We start from the raw sequence: 25,197 nt of genomic DNA on the forward strand, positions 1-25,197 counted from the left end.
ATCCTGAGGCAGATAGTCCAGGCATGGTATGTGGACTCCATAAAATCATTAAGGATCCAGGCTCCTATCACCCCTAGCATTTGACCCTCATGCACTTGATTCAAGATAGCTGCTGGAACTCCAGCTATCCTGTCTGAGTTCCAGGGTCACAGGAAGAAGACGAGGAGTGGGTCATGCCTTCTTTCAAGGAAACTTCTTAAAAGTGCTACAGAGCACTTGTATTTTCATTTCAAAAGACTACAGTGAACTGTAAGGGAGACTATGGTCTTCCAGCCAAGTGACAGTGTGCCCATTCCAAAGTGAGGGGTACTCGTGCTAAGGGAGATGAAGATGTGAGGTATTAGAAAGTAGTTGGCAGCCTCTGTCACAGTTGGAGTGCTTAGCATGGTGCTGGGCATGTCGGAAGACTCGATAAATGTTAGCTCTCTTTCCTGTCTTCCTCATCTTTCTCATTGATGGAAATCAAGTGACACTTTCCACTGTGTTTGAGCTCTCATGCATGTGTGCCTTTTTCCTATGACAGCAGTTCCCCCCCTGGCTACCAACAGTGTGTCTCCATCTCTTGCATTGCTGGCTAACAACCTGTCCATGACTACAAGTGACTTACCACCCGGTGCTTCGCCAAGGAAAAAGCCTCGGAAGCAGCAGCACGTGATTTCCACAGAAGAAGGGGATATGATGGAGACAAACAGCACTGATGATGAGAAGTCCACTGCCAAGAGTCTTCTGGTGAAGGCAGAGAAGCGCAAGTCTCCTCCCAAGGAGTATATCGGTAATGCTCACTTGAGCTTAATTTTGTCACGAGAAGCTTCCCACTTAAGTCAGGGGTCTATCCCTGAGGCTGTTTACATAGCCAGATTTCACTTACAGCTCACCTGCAGGAATTGTACCAGGAAGATTGTTGCAAATAGATAGAAATTTATTTAATGTCTTCTTTTTCTCCTCTTGAATAGATGAAGAAGGTGTGAGGTATGTCCCAGTGCGTCCAAGACCTCCCATTACTTTACTCCGTCACTATCGGAACCCCTGGAAAGCTGCATACCACCACTTTCAGCGGTACAGTGACGTCCGGGTCAAAGGTCAGTTTCTCCAGAAATGTTTGGTGTTAACACTTACAATGGGTCTTTCACTCAGCCATATTGAAATCACAGTAGAATAGAAAAACAGAATCACAGTTTCCCAGTTTCAAAAAGAACCATAAGTTTTTGTTATAAAATCTCAAGACTTTATTGTTTAGCTTAGACAGAATATACAGTTGAGCATAAAATTCGGAAAATTATCCTTTACCTTAGAAAGCTACGTGTACTTTACTGGAAACACAGTCTAATGAATAAACGACAACATGTGTTGCCAGCTCCCCAGGTGGTCACAGATGACCTCTTTAGCCCTCAAAGTAGTTGAGGAAGAGCTATGCTAGACTGTTATTGGACATGGTCCACAGTAGTTCCAGGATGCTCAGATATACATGTGTGATAAGCCCCAGGAAGTATATTTTCCAAAAGACCTTTTGTTCAACATATGTGAAGCTCTTGGAATGGTCCAGTGCAAGCACTCAGTGAATGTTTTTGTGGTTTTGAACTTGAGAATATAACATTTTCATAAACCCACTTATAATAAAAATGGCTGATAATACTTTGCAAATATCTGCAAATATTTCTATGGATAGACTTTGTGTCATTAATCTCAAATATAATCATTGCACAGAGAAGTGTAAGTTTTCAGAGAATTGGTCATATTTCCCATTCCCTCAAATAAACTTTACTTGGAAGCTTCCTTGAAGCCTCAAGATGAGTCTGATTTGGATGGTACTGACTAATGCCTATCAGCAGGAGTGATGGTCCTGACAGTTCACTGTCTGAATGGAAGTACAGAGGTGGCTGCACTGCCCAGCTTATCTTCCTCACAAGTTCACCCTGAGGATTGAAAAGAGGGTGAGATTTTGAAAGAGAAATCAGAGAATGTTGGCATTTGGTGGAAGCAGGATATGAGCCACCAAACATTTCTTCACACCACAGGAATTCCATATCGTAGCAGGAAAATATTTACAGTTTTCCCTGGTAACATTTTAAGCCATAAAAGATTCTTATTGTTTATTGGAACTCACTCTTCAAAAACTATCTCAAGAAAGGTTATTTGACAGCTGAAAATATTGGTGATTCCTAAATCTTCTGTTTGGATATGTACATATTAATCACCTTGTGCCAAGTCTCTTGACTATTAAACTTTAATTGAACTGTTTTGCCTAAGCTTTAAAGTCATATTCATACAAAGAAATAAAGATGGAGTGCTAAAAACAGGTAATGCACAGGGAGGAAAGAAAAGAGAAATACGGGAATAAGAAGCACAGAAAACAAATAATATCATGGCAGGCTTATTCTTACACATCAGTAATTACCTTAAATATAAATAGTCTGAAAGTACCAATTAAAACACAGATGGTCAGAGAGGATAAAAAAAATGATCCAACTATATTATGTCTGTAAGAAACTTCAGATATAGTGTGTCAGTAGAGTGACAGTAAAAGGGTGGAAAAGTATGTACAGTGTAAAAACTAATCAAAAAACAAGAGTAGTTATAGCAATATCAAATAAAAGTAGACTTCAGAGGAAAGAAAATTACTACAAATGAAAAAAGGCATTACATACTGATTAAAAATATATAGGCAACAAAAATCAAGAGCTTCAGAATATATGAAGCAAAAACAGTTGAAAGGAGTAGTAGGCAAATGTGTAGTCATAGTTAGAACTTCAACACCCTCTTCTCGGCAGTTGATAGAAGTACTTGACAGAAAATCAGCAAGGATATACAGGAAGTGAACACCACGAACCAACATCTAGTAGACATTATAGGACACTCGAACTGTGGCAGAATACGTATTCTCTCAAGTGCACCCAAAACATATAAAGACAGACCATATTTAGGATCATAAACCTCAACGAATTAGTGAGAATTGAAATCATATAGAAAAATGTAAAGTATCTTCATTGACCATAATGGAATCAAACTAGAAACCAGTGACAGATAAAACCTCCAAGCCATGGATTAAGCAACACACTTCTAAATAATGGGTCAGAGGAAGTCAAAAGGGAAGTTTTTAAAAATACTTGAAACTGAATGAAAATAAAAGAACAACATACCAAAATATGTGGAAGGCAACTAAAGCAGTGCCAACAGGAAAATCTATAGCACTAACTGTTTATATCAAAACAGAGGAGGAAATATCTCAATCACAGTTTCTACATCAAAAAAAGAGAAAAAGAAGAACAACATAAACTCAAAGTAGGTACAAGGAAGAAAATAGTGAAGATAAAAGAAATCAGTGAAATTGAAAACAGAAAATAATAAAAATGAAAAAGCTAATTCTTTAAAAGAAAAATCAATAAAATAAATCTCTAGCAAGACTGAAGAAGGTAGAAGAGAGAGGACATAAATCATGAATATGAAGAAGGAAACAGGAGAGACAGCACTGCAAACATCTGCAGACAACAACCGTACGCTTACTGCATATGCAAGCATGGCAACAAACAGTGCTTTACACATGATATTCTGTGTTAGAGATTAGCTCAAGATGGCAGAGTAGAAGTATGTGAGCTCAACCCTTCTTAAAAAAACACCAAAACCACAACTAACTGCTGAACAACCATCAACAAAAGAAAAAGCACTAGAACCTACCAAAAAAGATAGCCTACATCCAAAGACGAAGAAGCCACAATGAGATGGTAGGAGGGGCGCAATCGCTATAAAATCAAATCCCATACCCGCCAGGTGGGCAACTCACAAACTGCAAAACAGTTATACCACAGATGTTCTCCCACAGGAGAGAAAGTTCTGAGCCCCACATCAGGCTTCCCAGCCTGGTAGTCTGACAACAGAAGGAGGAGCCCCCAGAGAACCTGGCTTTGAAGGCCAGCAGGGTTTGACTGCAGAAATTCCACAGGACTGGGAGAAACAAACTCCAATCTTGGAGGGCGCACACAAGGTCCTATGCACACTAGGACCCAGGGGTGAAAAGTAGTGACCCCATAAGAGACGGGCAGACCTACCTGCTAGTATTGGAGGGTCTCCTGCAGAGGTGGGGGATGGGCGTGGCTCACTACAGGGACAATAACACCAGCAGGGGCAGTTCTGGGGAGTACTCGTTGTTGTGAGCCCTCCCAGAGGCCACCATTAGCCCCACCCAACAGCCTGTAGGCTCCATGCTATAACACCTCAGGCCAAACGACCAACAGGGCAGAACACAGCCCCACCCCTTAGCAGACACGCAGCTTAAAGTCTTCCTGAGCATGGCCCTGCCCACCAGAGGAACAAGACCCAGCTCCACCCACCACTGGGCAGGAACCAGTCTCTCACATCAGGAAGCCTGCACAAGCCTAATCTAGTCTCATCCACCAGAGGGCAGACAGCAGAAGCAAGAACTACAATCCTGCAGCCTGCAGAATGGAAACCACAATCACAGAAAGTTAGACAAAATGAAACAGCAGAGGAATATGTCCCAGATGAAAGAACAAGGTAAAAACCCCAGAAGAACAACTCAGTGAAGTAGAGATAGGCAACCTACCAGAAAAAGAATTCAAAATAATGATAGCGAAGGTGATCCAAGACTTCGGAAAAAGAATGGAGGCAGAGATCGAGAAGATGCAAGAAATGTTTAACAAAGACCCAGAAGAACTAAAGAACAAACAAACAGAGATGAACAACACAATAACTAAAATGAAAATTACACTAGAAGGAATCTATAGCACAATAACTGAGGCAGAAAAATTGATAAGTGACCTCGAAGACAGAATGGTATAAATCACTGCCACGGAACAGAATAAAGAAAAAAGAATGAAAAAAAATGAAAACAGTCTGAGAGACCTGTGGGACAACATTAACTGCACCAACATTCGCATTATGGGGGTCCCAGAAGGAGGAGAGAGAACGAACCTGAGAAAATATGTGAAGAGATAATAGCTGAAAACTTCTCTAACATGGGAAAGGAAACAGTCAACCAAGTCCAGGAAGCGCAGAGAGTCCCAGGCAGAACAAACCCAAGGAGGAACACGCTGAGACACATAGTAATCAAATTGACAAAAATTAAAGACAAAAAAAAATTTTAAAGCAACAATGGAAAAGCAACAAATAACATACAAAGGAATTCCCATGAAGTTATCAGCTGATTTCTTAGCAAAAACTTTGCAGGCCAGAGGGGAATGGTGAGATATATTTACAGTGAGGAAAGGGAAGAACCTACAACCAAGATTACTCTACCCACCAAGGCTCTCATTCAGATTTGACAGAGAAATCAAAAGCTTTACAGACAGGCAGAAGCTAAGAAAATTCAGCACCACCAGACCAGCTTTGCAACAGATTCTAAAGGAACTTCTCTAAGTGAAAAAGAAAAGACCAAAACTACTATAGAAACAAGAAGATTACAATTGAAAAAGCTCACCAGTAAAGGCAAACATACAGTAAAGGTAGCAAATCATCTGCACACAATATGATATCAAAACTAGCAAAATTGTGAGAAGAGGAGAGCACAAATGCAGGATGTTGGAAATGCATTTGAAATTAAAAGACCAGCAGTTTAAAACAATCTTATTTATATATAGACTGCTATATCAAAACCTCATGGTAACCGGAAACTGAAAATCTACAATAGGTACACAAAAAAGGAATCCAAACACAACATCAAATCACAAGGGAAGAGAACAAAGAGGAGGGGAAGAAAAACCACCTGCAATAACAAATCCAAAACAGTTAACAAAATGTCAATAAGAACAAACATATCGATAATTACCTTAAATGTAAACAGATTAAATACTCTAACCAAAAGATGTAGACTGGCTGAATGGATACAAAAACAAGACCTGTATATATGCTGTCTACAAGAGGCCCACTTCAGATCTAGAGACACATACAGAATGGAAAGAGGTATTCCATGCAAATGGAAATCAGAAGAAAGCTGGAGTAGCAATACTCATAACAGACAAGATACACTTTAAAATAAAGACTATTACAAGAGACAAAGAAGGATGCTACATAATGATCAAGGGATCAATCTAAGAAGATATAATAGTTGTAAATAGATATCCACTCTAAGAAGATATAATAGTTGTAAATAGATATTCACTCAACATAGGAGCACCTCAGTATATAAGGCAAATATTAACAGCTATAAAGGGAGAAATTGACAGTAACACAGTAATACTGGGGGACTTTAACACCTTGCTTTCAAAAATGAACAGATCATCCAGACAGAAAATCAGTAAGGAAGTACAGGCCTTAAATGACACATTAGACCAGATGGACTTAATTGATATTTTTAGAGCATTCCATACAAAAGCAGCAGAATACATATTCTTCTCAAGTGCACATGGAACCTTCTCCAGGATAGATTACATCTTGGGTCACAAATCAATCCTCAGTAAATTTAAGAAACTGAAATCATATCAAGCATCTTTTCCAACCACCACGCTATGAGATTAGAAATCGACTACAAGAAAGGACTGCAAAAACCAAAAGCATGTGGAGGCTAAACAATATGCTACTAAACAACCAATGGGTCACTGAAGAAATCAAAGAGGCAATCAGAAAATACCTAGAGACAAATGAAAATGAAAACACAATGATCCAAAACCTGTGGGATGCAGCAAAAAAAGTTCTAAGAGGGAAGTTTATAGCAATACAATCTTAGCTCAGGAAACAAGAAAAATCTCAAACAATCTAACCTTATACCTAAAGCAACTAGAGAAAGAAGAACAAACAAAACCCAAAGTTAGAAGAAATCATAAAGATCGGAGCAGAAATAAATGAAATAGAGATGAAGAAAACAATAGTGAAGATGAATGAAACTAAAAGCTGGTTCTTTAAAAAGATAAACAAAATTGATAAACCTTTAGCCTGACCCATCAAGTAAAAAAAAGGAGAGGGCTCAAATCAGTAAGATTAGAAATGAAAAAGGAGAAGTTACAACTGACACCACAGAAATACAAAGGATCATAAGAGACTACTACATGCAACTATATGCCAATAAAATGGACAATGTGGAAGAAAGACAAATCCTTAGGAAGGTACAGTCTTCCAAGACTGAACCAGGAAAAAATAGAAAATATGAACAGACCAAGCACAAGTACTGAAATTGAAACTGTGATTTAAAAACTCCCAACAGGGGCTTCCCTGGTGGCGCAGTGATTGAGAGTCCGCCTGCCGATGCAGGGGATGCGGGTTCGTGCCCCGGTCCGGGAAGATCCCACATGCCACGGAGCGGCTGGGCCCGTGAGCCATGGCCGCTGAGCCTGCGCGTCCAGAGCCTGTGCTCCGCAACGGGAGGGACCACAGCAGTGAGAAGCCCAAGTAACGCAAAAAAAAAAAAAAAAGAGCTTATAAAAACTCCCAACAACAAAAGTCCAGGACCAGATGGCTTCACAGTTGAATTCTATCAAACATTTAGAGAAGAACTAACACCTATCCTTCTGAAACTGTTTCAAAAAATTGCAGAGAGAGGAACACTCCCAAACTCATTCTATGAGGCCACCATCACCCTGATACCAAAACTAGACAAAGATAATACAAAAAAAGAAAGTTACAGGCCAATATCACTGATGAACATAGACGCAAAAATCCTCAATGAAATACTAGCAAACCGAATCCAATAACACATTAAAAGGGTCATACACCGTGATCAAGTGGGATTTATCCCAGGAGTGCAAGGATTTTTCAATATCTGCAAATCAATCCATGTGATACACCATATTAACAAATAATTGAAGAATAAAACCTATATGATTATCTCAACAGGTGCAGAAAAAGCTTTTGACAAAATTCAACACCCATTTATGATAAAAACTCTCCAGAAGGTGGGCATAGAGGGAACATACCTCAACATACTAAAGACCATATATGACAAACCTACAGCTAACATCATACTCAATGGTGAAAAGCTGAAAGCATTTCCTGTAAGGTCAGGAGCAAGACAAGGATGTCCACTCTCACTGCTTTTATTCAACATAGTTATGGAAGTCCTAACCACAGCAATCAGAGAAGGAAAAAAAAAAAAGTTATCCAAATTGGAAAAGAAGTAAAACTCACTTTTTGCAGATGACATGTTGTTATACATAGAAAATCCTAAAGATGCTACAAGAAAACTACTATAGCTCATCAGTGAATTGAGTAAAGTTGCAGCATACAAAATTAATACACAGAAATCTGTTGCATTTCTATACACTAACAACAAAAGATCAGAAAAAGAAACTAAAGAAACAATCCCATTTACTACCACATCATAAAGAATAAAATACCTAGGAATAAACCTACCTAAGGAGGCAAAAGACCTGTACTTCAAAAACTCTAAGATGCTGATGAAAGAAATCAAAGATGACCCAGCCACATGGAAAGATATACTGTGTTCTTAGACTGGAAGAATCAATATTCTCAAAATGACTATACCACCCAAGGCAATCTACAGTCTTAAAATTTGTATGGAGACAGGAAAGACCCAGAATTAGCCAGAGCAATCTTGAGAAAGAAAAATGGAGCTGGAGGGATCAGGCTCCTTGACTTCAGACTATACTACAAAGCTATAGTCATTACAGCAGTATGTTACTGGCACAAAAACAGAAATACACATCAATGGAACAGGATAGAAGGCTCAGAAATAAACCCATGCACCTGTGGTCAGTTAATCTATGACAAAGGAGACAGTGGAGGAGAGACAGTCTCTTCAATAAATGGTGCTGGAAAACTGGACAACTACATGTCAGAAAATGAAATTAGAACATTCTTTAACACGATACACAAAAATAATCTCAAAATGGATTAAAGACCTAAATGTTAAGACCAGACATTATAAAACTCTTAGAAGAAAACATAGGCAGAACACTCTGACATAAATTGCAGCAGTATCTTTTTTGATCCATCTCCCAGAGTAATGGAAATAAAAACAAAAATAAACAAATGGGACCTGATTAAACTCTAAAGCTTTGTACAGCAAAGGAAACCATAAACAAAACAAGACAACCCACAGAATGGGAGAAAATATTTGCAAATGATGCAGCTCACAGGGATTAGTCTCCAAAATTTACCAACAGCTCATGCAGCTCAGTATTATCAAAACAAACAACCCAATCAAAAACTGGGCAGAAGACCTAAAGACATTTCTCCAAAGAAGACAAACAAATGGTCAAGAGGCACATGAAAAGATGTTCAGCCTCACTAATTATTAGAGAAATGCAAATCAGAACTACAATGAGATACCACCTCACACCAGTCAGAATGGCCATTGTCAAAAAATCTACAAACAATAAATGCTGGAAGGGTATGGAGAAAAGGGAATCCTCCTACACTGTTAGTGAGAATGTAAATTAGTACAGCCACTATGGAGAATAGCATGGAGGTTCCTTAAAAAACTGAAAATAGAGGTACCATATGATCCAGCAGTCCCACTCCTGGGCATATATTGGAGAAAAACATGGTTCGAAAGGATACATGCACCCCGATGTTCATTGTAGCAGTATTTACAATAGCCAAGACATGGAAGCAACCATAGTGCCCATCAACAGAGGAATGGATAAAGAAGATATGGTACATATGTACAATAGAATATTACCCAGCCATTACAAAGAATGAAATAATGCCATTTGCAGCAACATGGATGGAGATGATCATACTAAGTGAAGTACATCATACAGAAAAAGACAAATATCATATGATACCGCTTATATGTGGGGGACAAAAAACATACAGATGAACTTCTTTACAAAACAGAAACAGACTCACAGACTTAGAGAAGGAACTTACTGTTACCAGGAGGGAAGAGTGGTGGGGAGGGATAGATTGGGAGTTTGGAATTGACATGTACACACTGCTGTAGTTAAAATAGATAACCAACAAGTACCTACTGTATAGCACAGGGAACTCTGCTCAGTATTCTGTAATAACCTAAATGGGAAAAGAATTTGAGAAAGAATAGATACATGTACATGTATAACTGAATCCCTTTCCTTTACTTCCGAAACCAACACATTGTTAGTCAACTGTACTCCAATTTGAAATAAAAATTTTTTAAAAAGAAGGAAACAGGATATTACTAAGACTATGCAGCCATTAAAAGCATAAGGAAATACTACAAACAACTTTATGCTCATAAAGTCAGCTGCTTAGATGAAGTAGACCAATTCCTTAAAAGCCACATACTACCAAAACTCAATCAGAAACAGGCAATCTGAATAGTCTTATAACCATTAAATAAGTTGAATCCATAATTTAAAAGCTTCCAAACAGGAATCTGTAGGCTCAGATACTTTTACTGGGAAATTCTACCAAACGTTTAAAGAAGAATCAACACCAATTTTCCCACAATTTCTTTCAAATATAGGAGGGAACACTTCATTTTATGAAGCCAATATTTTCCTGTTAAAAAAATAAGACAGAGTACAAATATAGAAAACTACATATCAATATTCCTTAATGAATGCAGATGTAAAAATTCTTAACAAAATGTTAGCAAATTGAATCCAGCAATATCTAAGTAGAATTTTACTCCTTGATCAAGTAGGATTTGTTACAGCTATGCAAGGTTAGTTCAGCATTTGAAAATCAGTGTAATTCACTGTTTTTAACAGGCTATGTTAATTTCCTAGGGCTTCCATAACAAAGTACTACAAGGAGGATGGCCTAAAATAACAAATATATTCTCTTATAGTTCTGAAGGCCAGAATTCCAAAATCAAGGTATCAGCCAGATCATGCTCTCTCTGAAGGCTGTAGAAGAGTATCCTTCCTTGTCTCTTTTTAGCTTCTGGTGGTTGCCAGCAACCCTAGTTATTCTTTGGCCTGCTACTGCATTACTCCAATTTCTGCCCCCATCTCCAGCAGAGCATTCCTCCTTGTGTTTCTTGACTCTTTGGATTTAGGGCCCATCCTAATTCAGTATGACTTCTTAACTTGATTACATGTGCAAAAGACCCTCTTCCAAATAAGGTCACGTTCACAGGTACCAAGGGTTAGAACTTAAACATCTTTTGGAGGGACACAATTCAACCCACAGCAGAAGCTAAAGAAAAATCACATGATCATATCAATTGATGCAGAAAATTTGTTTGACAAAATTCAAAACGTTTTCATGATAAAAACTCAAAAATAGAGAAGGAGGACGACTTCCTCAACTTGATAAAAAGTCTACAAAAAAACTAGAGCTAACATTATACTTAATGGTAAGGACTGAATGCTTTCTACCTGAGGTTAGCAAAAGGATAAGACTGTCTTCTGTCACCACTCTTACTTAGGATAGAACTGGAAGTTCTAGCCACATTGTAAAGTAAGAAAAAGAGATAGAAGGCTGTACAGGTTGGAAAGGAATAAGTAAAACTATTTGCAAATGACATCATTGTCTACATAGAAAAATCTCAAGGATTCTACCAAAAACCCCTGAAACTAGTAAATAAGTTCAGCAAGGTCACAGGCTACAATATCAACATGAAAAAAATCAATTATAATTTTAGATACCTGGAATGTTGTGGAAACATATTGAAAGCATAATGCCATTTACAATTATTCCCCCCAAAGTGTGATATACTCAGGTACAAATCTAGCAAAACATGTACAGGATGTGTTTGCTGAAAACTGAAAAATGCTGATGAAAGAAATGAAAGAAGATCTAAATAAATGAAGAGACATACAGCATTCATGATTAGAAAAACTCAAAGATGTCAGTTCTCCCTAGAGAACTGTCCCGTGCAGGGCACACGGGTTCGTGTCCGGGTCCAGGAGGATCCCACATGCCGCGGAGCGGCTAGGCCTGTGAGCCATGCCGCTGAGCCTGCACGTCCAGAGCCTGTGCTCCGCAACGGGAGAGGCCACAACAGTGAGAGGCTCGCGTACCGCAAAAAAAAAAAAATACTGATAATGCCAAATGGGGATGTAGAGAAACTAGATCTCATAACATTCCTTTGAGCATTTTGAATGTTATCCCACTGCTTTCTAGCCTCCATTGTTTCTCTAGAGAAGTCAGCTGCTGATTTTATTGGGGTTATCTTGTAAATGATGCATCATGTTTTGTCTTGCTCCTTTGAAGATTTTCTCAACTTTGACTTTCAACATTTTCATAATACTATAATATGTCTATTTGTACCTTTGTATTTATCATACTTGGGGTTCCTTGAGCTTCCTGGATATATAGGTTATTGGTTTTCAGTAAATGTGAGAAGTCTTCAGCCATTTTTTCTTTGAATATTTCTCCTCCTTTCTCTGTCTTCCTTTTGGTACTCCTTTATACATGTTTTGGTGCTCTTAATGGTGTTTCATGTTTCTTTGAGGCCCTGTTCATTTTTCTTCATTTCTTTCTAACTTCAGTTCTTCAGTGCTGTTGGTCTGTCTTCAACTTGACTAATTCTCTTTTGTACCAATTCAGATCTACTGTTGAGCCCCTCTAGTAGATTTTTAACATTTTGTTTACTGTACTTTTTAACTCCAGAATTTCCATTTGGTTCTTTTCTTAAAAAATAATTTGTATCTCTCTACTGATATTCTCTATTTAATGTGACATGATCATCATACCTTCTTTTACTTCTTCACTCATGCTTTCTTTTCATTCTGTGAATTTATTCATAACGGCTACTTTGAGATCTTTTTCTGATAAATCTGACATCTGGTCACTCTCTCAAGCAGTTTTTGGTGCCTGTTTCTTTTTCTCTGTGTATGGGTCATACTTTCCTGTTTCTTTGCATGCCTCATAATTTTTGTTAGAAACTGGACATTTTAGATACTTTATTGTAGCAACTCTTGGTACTGATCTCCCCATCTCCTCCAAGACCCACTATAGTTATTTGCTATTTGCTTGTTTATCTGTTTAGTGACCGGCTAGATTCTTTTAGTGAAGTCTAATCACCTGTACCCCGCCAACACCACCAAGTGTTCAGCCTTTGACATTACTCCTTGGGGAGGCACAGCTTTGGGTGCCCACAGTCACCTGGGAAGACAGTGGCATTAGTTGTGTTCTCCCCCACTGTTTCCCTGACCACATCCAACTGATAAACCCCACTACTTGCTTGCCATTTGATCTACTAGAACATAGTACTGGAATTTGACCTTAAACACAAATTCCTCTGCAAACGAATCCAGTCATATTGTAGCTCCTTGCCAGAATGGTTTCTGAGGTCAGTGTTTGATGTTTGTTCTGCCCCTAGGAGAGCTCCTGCCAGCTGTCTTACTCTTTGTTCTCTCCTGAAAACTGGTCAGGTCACAGCCTAGGCTGCCTCTTTCACTAGGTCTGCGCATTTCCTCCTACTTGCCTTCACTACACTCTCCACTGCTTTTGGGAGCATTTGAACTTGCGTACTCTTGAAAATGGAGCCACATCCTCTGGGAAGAGATTAGAAGCTTCCTGTGCTATGGCCTGTTTCTCCCTCCAGGCAGAATCTCTGAGTCTAGGGCTCTGGAGGTGGGGGTGAGACAATGACAGTCTTTTCTCCGAATAACACCTTGCTCTAGGAGGTGAGCACTCAGTGTAGGGGAAGAGGAGTGAGTAGCCTGGGGTATGTCCGCTTGGTTTGCCTCTCCTAATGTGACGCCACCACTTAACAAGACAGGAGAAGGGCTCCTGGGGCCCCAGTGTTCTCAGCAAGCCTTGCCTAAGGTATAGTCTCCATCCTACAAGTGGGGTTGAGCAAAGGAAGGTTGCCCCCAGGTCAGTTAGATTTGCCTGGGACTTGGCCTCAGCAACAGGGAGCAGGGAGCAGGATGAGAAATGTCTTGCTCCTCCTGGGAGGAAAGCTGTCTCCCTAGGAGCTGGAGGAGAGGGAGCTCTGTGTTCTGGGCTGCCGCGATCTGGAATGGAGTCACCGCCTCTCTGAGCTGGAGAGAGGAGAGAAGGAGCAATCTTGGTTTAAATACTACAGCCTTCTGTTCTTTCCACATTTTAGTAGATTTGCTTGAGTAAATGTTTCTGCATTGCTCTTTGCCCTTAGGACCTTTCCCAGAGGTTTAAAGCGTTATTTTAAATTTTTCCCCAGTTTCACTGGGGAAGCAGCTTAGAAGAACACTGTCATATCACAAGTCAGTTGTTCTTATACATTGCTGAGCTACTCTGGAAAAAAAAAAAAAAAAGTTTAGCAGTTTGATAAAAACCAAACATACACTTACCATGTGACCCAACAGTTGCACTCCTGGGCGTTTATCCCCAAAAAATGAAAACCTATGTTCACACAAAAATCTGTACACAGGTGTTCATAGCAACTTTTTGGTAATAGCCAAAATCTGGAAACAACACAAATGACATCAAACAGTTAAACAAACGATAGTGCCATTGAATACTACTCAGGAATGGAAAGGAAAGAACTATTGATCGTGTAATAGCTTAGATGAATCTCAAGGGCATTGTGCTTATGCTTAGTGGAAAAAGCTAATTTTAGGAGGACACATACCAAAAAGAAAAAAAAAGAAGACATATCATGTGATTCTATCTATATAACAATCTCTAAGTGACAAAATTATAGAGATAGAGAACAAATTAGTGGATTTGGGGGTTAATCATGGGGCAGGGGTGGTGTGACCATAAAGGTGTGGCACAGGAGAGATCTCTGTGGTAACGCAGTAGTTCTGGATCTCGATTGCGGTGGCAGTCACATAAATCTAAAATGATGTAATGGCATACACTCACCTTACATCAGTGGCAGTTTCCTGGGTGTGATACTGTACTACAGTTATTAAGATGTAGACAGTGGTAAAGGAGAAATACCTGACCTCTGTTTACTATCTTTTTTCCCTAGTAATAGCTTTATAGAACTAATTCATGTAGCATACAATTCATCTATTAAAGTGTACAATTCAGTGATTTCTAGTATGTTCACAGTTGCACCATCCATCACTATGGTTAGTTTTAAAACATTTTCATTACCCCAGCAAGAGACTCTACAACCCTTAGCCATCATCCCCAATCCTTCCATCTTCACTCCTCCCTACCCCCAACCCTAGGCAACCTCTGATCTGCTTTCCGTCTCTATAGATTTCCCAGTGCTGGACATTTCCTACGAACGGAATCATATATTATACAGTCTTCTGTGACAGGCTTATTCCACTTAGTGTAATGTTTTCAGGGTTCATCCATGTAGCATGTATCAGTACTTCATTCCATTTTCCTGCCGAGTAATATTCTATTTTATGGATATATACCACATTTTATTTATCCATTCATCACTTGATGGGCATTTGGGTTGTTTCCACTTTTTAATTATTATGAATAATGGTGTTGTGATCATTTTTGTCTACATTGTTTTTATAAATTTATTTATTTATTTTTGGCTGAGTGGGGTCTACATTGCTGCACGTGGGCTTTCTCTAGTTGAAGCCAGTGGGGGCTGCTCTTCGTTGCGATGCGCAGGCTTCCCATTGTGGTGGCTTCTCTTGTGGAGCATGGGCTCTAGGCGTGCAGGCTCAGTAGTTGTGGCTCACGGGCTCTAGAGCACAGGCTTAGTAGTTCTGGCGCATGGGCTTAGTTGCTCTGCAGCATGTGGGATCTTCCCAGACCAGGGCTTGAACCCGTGTCCCCTGCATTGGCAGGTGGATTTTTAACCACTGCACCACCAGGGAAGCCCCATGTGTCTACATTTTTGTGGGAACATCTGTTTTCATTTCTCTTGGACATATACCTAGGAATAGAATTTCTGGGTTATTTGGTAACTATAGTTAACATTCTAGCAACTCCCAGACCGTTTTCCAAAGTAAATACATTTTTCCCTCCAGCAGTGCATGATGATACTTCTGATTTCTCCGTATCCTCACCAGCACTTTTTTTTTAATTACAGCATCCTAATGGGTGGGAAGTGGTACTTCACTGTGGTTTTGATTTACATATCCCTAATGCCTAATGATGTTGAATATCTTCATGTGATGTTGGCCATTTGTATATGTTTTTTGGAAGAATGTCTTTTTGGATCCTCTGCCCTTTTTAATTGGTTTGTCTTTTTATTATTGAGTGGTAAGAATTCTTCCTGTTTTAGATACAGGTCCCTTACCAGATACATCTCTAGACTATCTTTGCAACTTCTGTGAAACTAAAAAGTTTTTTTTAATGCTCATGATGAAATATACATGTCCATCTAAAACTGGTGAAATCTGAATAGGGTCAGTGGACTCTGTCAGTGTCACGGTTGTGATATTGACTAGTTTTGCAAGATCTTACCACTGGAGGAAAGTGGATAAAGAGTACACAGGATCCACAACATTGTAAAGCAATTATAATCCAATAAAGATTTAAAAAAAACAAAAAAATGTACACGGGATCTCCCTGTATTATTCCTTATAATTGTATGTGAATCTACAATTCTCTCAAAAAGGTTAAAATTCTTTCATCCCATTCATGCTAATATTTGCCTAGTAGACAGAGGGTTTTTTTCATTGCTCTGAGTAGTAAAGTTCGTCAGTTTTAGGTTCACAACTGTATCGAAAGAGATCTTCCATGTCCCCCCCCACCTCCCGAACATGCACAGCCTCCCCTGCCGTCAACACCACCACAAAGTGGTGTATTTGTTGCATCTGCTGAACCTAAACTGACATACAAGTATCACCCAAAGTTCATCATTTACGGTCCAGTTTGGTCTTGGCATTGTATCCTGTATCAGTTTTGACAAACATATAGGTAGGGTTTTTTCAAGATTAATTTTTAAAATAATAAAATGTTTTTTAATTATCCATGTACTGTGTAATTACATTTTAAGTCCTAGTTAAGCAGTGATATTAAAACTTCACAGATACAGCTAAACTCACTTTTTTTTTTTTTTTTTTTTTTTTTTTTTTTTTTTTGCGGTACGCGGGCCTCTCACCGTTGTGGCCTCTCCCGTTGCTGAGTGCAGGCCCAGCGGCCATGGCTCACGGGCCCAGCTGCTCCGCAGCATGTGGGATCCTCCCGAACCGGGGCACGAACCCGCGTCCCCCGCGTCGGCAGGCGGACTCTCAACCACTGCGCCACCAGGGAAGCCCTTAAACTCACTTTTGATAGGTGCCCTTCAATCCTAGTTTCTTTCCCCAGTCCAGATGATACAATTCATATTTATTTTACTACAGTGCTGGTTAATGGACTTTTCTACCTACATATTAAATGTGACTCAAGTTGGAGCCCTGTGACTTCTCCAAGATCTAGATAGCACCACGGAGCTTCTAAGCTTCATGCCCAAACTTTCCACATGCTGGCAAGCATCACACATGAGCAAGGCTGCAACCCACTAAAGACCATTTCCTTCATTTAAGGGTTTAGAGTACTAACTTACTCTCTTTTGAACTCACTAGATTAGCAGAGTAAGTCTTTAAAGAATTCTTCTGGTGTGGACAAAAAGAGCTTTTATTCATGTTGTGACTTGTATTTTCAATGACTTTAAAGATATTTAAGTAAAATTCTTAATAAAGTAATGGCTTGAACACAAATGACTTTAGCTCTATAAAAATTGAAATATACTTTTTTTTTTTTTTATTGTTCCAGAGGAGAAGAAAGCTATGCTGCAGGAAATAGCTAATCAGAAAGGAGTATCCTGTCGTGCCCAAGGCTGGAAGGTTCACCTCTGTGCTGCCCAGTTGCTGCAGCTGGTAGGTGGCGTTCTAGCAGTTGTGACATCCTGCTGCTGGAGACGTCTGAATTCACAGAACGTTTTCTTTAGAGTGCTTCCGAAGCATTCCCAGTTAACGTGGGTCATGGTAGAATTTTTATGTGTGCTATGTGATATTATAATTACTGTTATCTATTCTGTGGATGTAATTGTAATCTAAATATATCTTCGTTTTGGTCCCCATAAGTGAAATATACTGAACAACTTAAGTTTGTAAGACATACAATTAAGGTTCAGTATTACATGTTGCCGTGACATCTGAAAAAGAGGGGGCATCAGATGACCTAACTGTGTAAGCTCCTCCCCCTCACTCCTTATCATGGGGACCAGGCACAGTTCCCACTTCTTCATGAATAGTGGGCTTCAGTTCTCTGCCAGCTTGCGATACTCAAATAAGTCAGTGACATCCTCCCAGGAGCACCAGGGGGCACCACTCCCTCTTGATACTGCAGTGCCTGCCTCCTACAGCCCCTACTCCTTCACTCCGTTCCCTGCTTGTCCTGGAGTGCAGCCCCCACGTGGCCGTGCGTGGTGTGCGGTGTCCTCTTCCCCTGGGCTGTGAGTATACTGACTGGTAAACTGCTGTTGATCTCATCTGTCCAATGTGTTAGGTGTTCAGCCCTTTCCATAACCCTAGGCGGGACTCCTTCCTTCTACAAGGTAAAGAGGGGGTGATCAAAATAATAACCTCACTAAGTCTTTCCATCTTTGGAGTAGCAGTGATCTGAAGAACTCTGTCATTTATGAGTATTGTTTTTAAAGCAGTGCCATGGCTAGTTTTTTTATGTAGCATTAAAGCATATTTCTCTGAAACTTGTAGACTTGTTTTTCAGAGGAATTGTGAATTCCTGGCAGAATTTAAGTTATCCTTGGACTTCCCTGGCGGTCCAGTGGTTAAGACTCTGCACTTCCACCGCAGGGGGCACAGGTTTGATCCCTGGTCGAGGAGCTAAGATCCTACATGCTGTGCGGTGTGACCAAACAAACAAACAAATAAATAAATAAATAAGTTATTCCGGGGGCTTCCCTGGTGGTGCAGTGGTTGGGAATCCACCTGCCAATGCAGGGGACACGGGTTCGAGCCCTGGTCCGGGAAGATCCCACATGCTGCGGAGCAGCTAAGCCCGTGCGCCACAACTACCGAGCCTGCGCTCTAGAGCCAGTGAGCTACAAGTGCCTAGAGCCCACGCACCCAACAAAGAGTAGCACCCGCTCACTGCAACTAGAGAAAGCCCGTGTGCAGCAATGAAGACCCAATGCAGCCAAAAATAAATTAATTAATAAAATTTTTTTTAAAAGTTATCCTGGAAGATGGACTCTGAATTATGGCAAATTGTAATGTAAATTGTTGTTGATCAGTTTTCTTTACTGCATCTTAGTCATTGGGAGAAATGATTTTATCACCCAAACAGATCTGATACCAGTTTACACAGGTCATTCAGGGTGGGATGTTTGCCTGAGTTTGACAAAAGTATCTCTGAGGTCATGACACCCTCCCTCTTGTTTGTTGCAGACAAATCTAGAACACGATGTTTATGAAAGACTCACCAACCTACAGGAAGGGATCATCCCAAAGAAAAAAGCAGCAACTGATGATGATTTACACCGAATAAATGAACTAATACAGGTTTGAAGGAGCCCTTTCCCTCTCCGTACTTCTCCCTTTCCCTCTCTCGTCCTCTAATGTCTTTAGTAAAAACCTATTACTTCAGCCTGCATTATCAAGAAACACTAAAACATTTTTTCTGTGTGAAAGCCTCAAAATGGCTCAATCCAAAAGTGAGAAGTTATTTAAAAGCCACGAAGATTACTTACTGACGATGTGATGTCTTTTGTTTCAGGGGAATATGCAGAGGTGTAAACTTGTGATGGATCAAATCAGTGAGGCCAGAGACTCCATGCTTAAGGTTTTAGATCACAAAGATCGTGTCCTGAAGCTTCTAAATAAGAATGGGACTGTCAAGAAGGTGTCAAAATTGAAGCGAAAGGAAAAAGTCTAGACCCCGAATCAGGACTTTGGAAACAGAATTTATGAAGAATGGTGTTGGGGGTGGGGGAGGGCTTTGGTTATTTTCAAAGCAGAACATTGAAATGAAGAAAGCGTTCCTTAACTCACGCTCGAAAGCAGAGGGGCCCATAGCATCCAGTGACACGGAAGGATCAGAGCTGAGCTGACACAGTGGACTCCAGTCTTTCTTTCAGGCATCTCCCTCTTACACTTACTGTGTTGTACATGATTCCTGATGCATCAGTGTCTCCCATTTGGAATCAGTGACACAAGTGACTGGCTGGTGTTTTTTGGCCTTCCAGTTGATAAACTGTATTTATCTGCTGGACTCCTGCAGGACCCATACTGAGCCTGGACTGAAAGTATCCACTCAGACCATCTGTTCTCTCTACGCTGAAAATCGAACCTCTTCCCCTCTCCCCATTCGGTCTTTACTCTGACCTTCAGATGCCCACGCTGGCCGTCTAGAGCAGTGCCATGGCACCGAGAGACCTGCCACATCTCACTCTAAAGGGTTTGAACTATCGATTGTCATTTTTTTAAAGAACCATTTCAAAGTGAAATTGTTATATTGTCTGTCCTGCGTGTGTCAGAGTTGGGTTCTTGTGGAGGTTCGGAGCAGGCAACACCGTAAGTTGCTCTGAGATCTTTGTTCTGAAGTACATTCTTGGTTATCTGTACTTCTGTAGCTGGTGTGATGCTGTTAATTGTATGTACCACACATCTCCAAACATTAATAAAGGACTCAAAGAGGTTTTTGTACAGAAGCAGTTTACATCTTTTTATAAAGTTAATCAGTGCTGTACTGCACATCGCTCGAGTGTTTACTGTAGTCTTACGTTGTTGAGTCTACTCTGTTAAAGTTTTGTTGTTCCACATAGAGTTCCGCTTACCCTCGTATCTTGAAGATGTCACAGATGGTGAAGTCTGTTGGCTTTTGGTTATCTTAAATACGAGACTACATTGTATCCCACTGCAGATAGAAATTGGTCATGTTATAGGACAATTAGGGGTAGAGTTTCCAGGAGAGTGGAGTTTCTTTACAAGGTTGCTTCCTGTGAACTAGCTCAGGTGGGAGGGTAGCCCAGCCTTGCTTTTTGCCTTGACCTGCACAGATCTGAGACAGGAGTCTATGCCGAGTCTGATCCAGTCTTTGGGGCCAGAGATGGCCCTCCTGGGATGGCCTTCCTGGGATGGCCTTGGCTCTCCTGGGACAGCCTTCCTCGAACTGGAATGGTAAACTCTCATCTGTTGTAGGATTGGGGAAGAGAGAAGCAAAGCAGGCTTTTAGCCTTCCCCCGGTTAGGCCACATGGCCTGCATAGCATAAGCTAAAGAGGTCCTCGGAACAGTCAAGGCTGCTTCACTAGAGTGTTTGAACCTGAAGATATTACTGACTGTGTACTAGACAGTGCTGGTTTAGTGTTGTGTGCAGTATAGTGCCTGTGCTAGCACAGGGCTCCTTGCCCCCATTTCTCATCTGTGCATATTGCCCAGGTATACATGATGTGCTGGCTCTGAACGACAGGACCCAGGTACTTTGGATCCTGCTTTACAGACCTGTTCTCTCTAAAAGTATTGTAACCTCTGTTTAAACGAGACTTCGCTAATGCTGGTCAAAGGAGGATTGTCAGTATAAGCTTTGCTGTCAGTGCAGGTTAGAATGGTGGTGTTTTCTGTTTTCCCTCACCTTATGAGGACAGTATGATCAGAAGATAGGAGAGGGTGGAGGGGGAGATGAATTATATGTGTGTACAGCATTATTTAAAAACAAAGCACCTTAAAGTATATAGTCTGATAAGATCTTACATACATATATGCCCATGAAATCATCACCATGATCAAGAGAGTGAAGATATCAGACCCCAAATTTTCCTTGTGCCTCTTTGTGATTTCTTGCCTCTCACCTCTCCCTGCCTCACCACCCCCCATCTCCAGGCAAAGATTAATCAGCTTTCTGTCACTCTAGATTGCATTTTCTGGAATTTCATTTGAACAAAATCACACAGTATATTCTTTTTTGAGAGAGGGAGTCTGGCTTCTTTTACTCAGCATAATGGAAATTTATGCTGAGATTTGCTCATATGGCTTATTTCAATAGTTCATTGCTTTTTATTGCTGAGTAGCAAGCATTCCATTGTATGGATATGGATATTCCTTCCACAAGTTGTTTCTGCATTCACCTGTAGAGAGACATTCAGGTTGTTAGGTTTTGGTTATTACAGACACAGCTACTTTGTACGTTTCTGCTCTTTGTATGGACAAATGTCAGTACACACCTTAATTGGTGATTTTATGTTGGTTGTACTTTCCAGGGATTTATGACCAGGAGATAGTGCTGTGAAGTCCAGACACCCAGTGGCTCTTGGTCCAGAAAACTATCATTCACATACTTAAAGATGAGAAAGAATTAGAAATATACTTGAGGTAGGACGTCGATATGGTTTCTGTTCTTTACAGTAGAAAATTAAACATAAATCTGGGGGGGAAAGTTTTTCTGTTTTGGGGTTTTTTTAAAATATTTATTTATTTATTTGGCTGAGTCGTGTCTTAGTTGCAGTATGCGGGACGTTTTAGTTGCGGCATGTAAACTCTTAGTTGTGGCGTGTGGGATCTAGTTCCCTGACCAGGGATTGAACCCAGGCCCCCTCATTGGGAGCGGGGAGTCTTAGCCACTGGACCACCAGGGAAGTCCCTGGGGAAAAAGTTTTAATCCATCTGCTTGGTCTAGAAAATCTTTCATATTATTTTCTTAAACCTAGGTATCTCAAAAGATCATTAAATAGAAAATGCTTTAGAATATTTTCATTGATTTTTATCATAGTAATAATATAGAATCACACAGTTTTAGAGTTTAGAAGTTATTTAGAGGTTATATAGTCCAGCCCAACCTGTGATGAAATGGACAGCTTTGAAAGGATGTTAAGTTTTTGTACTTTTTTATAGTAAAATACAGCACAGATAAAGAAAAGTACATGAATCAAATGTATAGCTTTATAAGTTCTTAAAAGAAGAACAACTTTGAAATGGTCCCCCAGAGTAAGAAATAGAACTTTGCTAGCCACAAAATGCTCTATCCCAATCACAGTGCTCTACCTCTCCCTAAAATAACCACTATCTTGAATTTTCCCTCCCAAATAATCAGTTTTATTGTGATGTAATTACAGAGAGTAAAATACCCAAATCTTAAATTTACAGTTTTGTGCATTTTGACACACATCTACAACTATGGCTAACATCCAGATAAAGATACATGACATTACTGTAACCTCAGAAGGAGCTCCTTTTTAGTCAAGTACACCTGTGTCCTCCCACCCACACCCATTAGTTTTGTCTGTTCTTGAATTTCTTGTGAATGGAATCACATAGTATGTACTAATTTGTGTCTGGCTCTTTTGCTCAACATAATTCGAGTTTCTTCCGTCTGTTAAATGTATCCTAAGTTGTTTCTTTTTACTGCTGTGTGACTGTGCCACAGTCTGTTTACCCATTTCCCCACTGAAGGTCATCTCGGTGCTTCCAGCTCTTGACTATTACAAGTAAAGCTGCTGTGAACATTTGAATGCAGCTTCTCATGTGGAATCTCAGGTTTAAATCAGTTGAGTAAAAACCTAGGAGTGTGATTGCTGAGTCATAAGGTAAAACTATGTTTAGTTTTGTAAGAAACTTCCAAACTATATTCCAAAGCAGCTGTACCATTTTACAGTCCCACCAGCAATGAGTGAGAGTTCCTGTTTCTTCACATCCTTGTCAACATTTAGTGTTGTCAGTGTTTAGATTTTAGCCATTAGAGCAGGTGTGTAGTGGTTTCTCATTATTTTCACTTGCAGTTCCCTAATGATATGGTGTTGAGCATTTTTTCAAATGCTCATTTGCCATCTTTATATCATTTTTGATGAAGTATTTGTTCAGATCTTTGCCCATATTTTAATTAGCTTGTTTGTTTTCTGATTGAGTTGTAAGAGTTCTTTATATATTTTTGATATCAGTCCTCTTTCAGATGTGTGTTTTGCAAATATTTTCTCCCTGTCTGTAGCTTATGTTGCCATTTACTTAATAAATGGTACATTTTGAAGAGCAGTTTTTAATTTTAATAAAGTACAACATCAGTTTTTTCTTTCATGAATTGTGCTTTTGGATAATAGCTAAAGACTCATCACCAAACCCAAGGTCACCTAGGTTTTCTCTGATGTTTTGTCATAGTGGTTTTATAGTTTTGTGTTTTACATTTAGGCTATATAATTATCAATTTTGAGATAATTATTTTGAAAGTTGTAAGGTCTGTGTAAAGTTTTTTGGGTTTTGGTTTTTGGGGTTTTTTTGAACATGGATGTCCAATTGTTCCATAATCATTTGTTAAAAAGACTATTCTTAATTAAATTGCCTTTGCTCCTTTGCCAGAGATCAGTTGACTGTATTTGTGGAAGTCTATTTCTGGGCTCTGTATTCTGTCCCATTGATCTACTTGTCTGTTCTTTTGCCAGTACCACTCTGTTTTGATTACTGTAGCTTTACAGTAAGTTTTGAAGTTGAGAGTATGAGTCCTCCAACTTTGTTCTTCAGTATTGTGTTGGCTATTCTAGGTCTTTTGTCTTTTCATATAACTCTTAGAATCTGTTAATATCTATAAAACAGCTTGCTGGAATTTTGACTAGGATTACATAAATCTAAGATCAAGTTGGGAAGGAATTGACATCTTAATAATGTTGAGTGTTCTAGTCTGTGAATATGGACTGTCTCCTCATTTATTTAGATCTTTGATTTCTTGCATCAGTCTTGTAGTTTTCCTCATGTAGAGCCTGTACATATTGCATTAGATTTATACCTAATTATTTCTTTTTTGTGTGTGTGCTATTGTAAATGGTACTTTTTTTTTTGCCACACCGCATTGCTTGCAGCACCTTAGTTCCCCAACCCCAGGGATTGAACCTGGGCCCTCAGCAGTAAAAGCACAGAGTCCTAACCACTGGACTGCCAGGGAATTACCTATTTCAAATTCTGATTGTTTTCTGGTGTTATATGGGAAAGCAGTCCACATTTATATACTGTTAACCTTGTGTGCTGTGATGTTGTTGTATTCACGGAAGTTTTTTGTTGATTTCCTCAGGACTTTTTATGTAAACAGTAATTCCATCTGTGAACAAATACAGTTTTATTTCTTCTTTCTCAATCTGTTTAGGTTTTATTTCCTTTTCCTGTCTATTGCACTAGGTAGGCCTTCCAGTAAGGTGTTGAGTAGGAGTGGTAAGAGGGAATATCCTTGCCTTGTTCCCAGTCATAAGGGTAAAGTGTTCAGTTTCTCATCAAATATGACATTAGAGGCAGAGTTTTTTGGTAGATGTTCTTTATCAAGTTGAAGTTCTCCCCTCTTCCTAGTTTGCTGAGAGTTTTCAATCATAGAATGAGTGGTGGATTTTGTCATATGCTCTTCTGCATCGCTAATATGATCATATGAGTTTTCTTTAGCATGTTGGTATGTTAGATTACATTAATTAATTTTTTACTATTGAACCAGCCAGCCAAACCAGCACACTTGAAATAAGTCCCACTTTGTTATGGTGTATAATTCTTTTTACACATAGTTATATTCAGTTTGCCAACACTTAGTTGCGTCTGTC

The 25,197-nt window shown here is 39.7% G+C and overlaps 1 protein-coding gene across 13 annotated transcripts in view; it reads left to right on the forward strand.

Moving 5' to 3' along the window:
* The window catches only part of SAP130 (Sin3A associated protein 130), a 76,198-nt gene extending 55,851 nt beyond the window's left edge, over positions 1-20,347 (forward strand). For 9 of the 13 annotated variants that reach the window (XM_059052604.2, XM_059052603.2, XM_067025785.1 and 6 more), the window contains 5 exons: positions 524-772; positions 954-1,079; positions 17,449-17,552; positions 19,086-19,199; positions 19,414-20,347. In XM_059052604.2, coding sequence (XP_058908587.1) covers positions 524-772; positions 954-1,079; positions 17,449-17,552; positions 19,086-19,199; positions 19,414-19,572 — 752 coding nt within the window. In that variant the 3' untranslated portion in view covers positions 19,573-20,347. The remainder of the gene's footprint in view (positions 1-523; positions 773-953; positions 1,080-17,448; positions 17,553-19,085; positions 19,200-19,413) is intronic. The other 4 variants (XM_067025784.1, XM_067025783.1, XM_067025786.1 and 1 more) reach the window with 2 other exon arrangements.
* The last annotated feature ends 4,850 nt before the right edge of the window (positions 20,348-25,197 follow it).

Source organism: Kogia breviceps, chromosome 2 (genome assembly GCF_026419965.1).
Source record: "Kogia breviceps isolate mKogBre1 chromosome 2, mKogBre1 haplotype 1, whole genome shotgun sequence".
Classification (NCBI taxonomy): Eukaryota; Metazoa; Chordata; class Mammalia; order Artiodactyla; family Physeteridae; genus Kogia; species Kogia breviceps.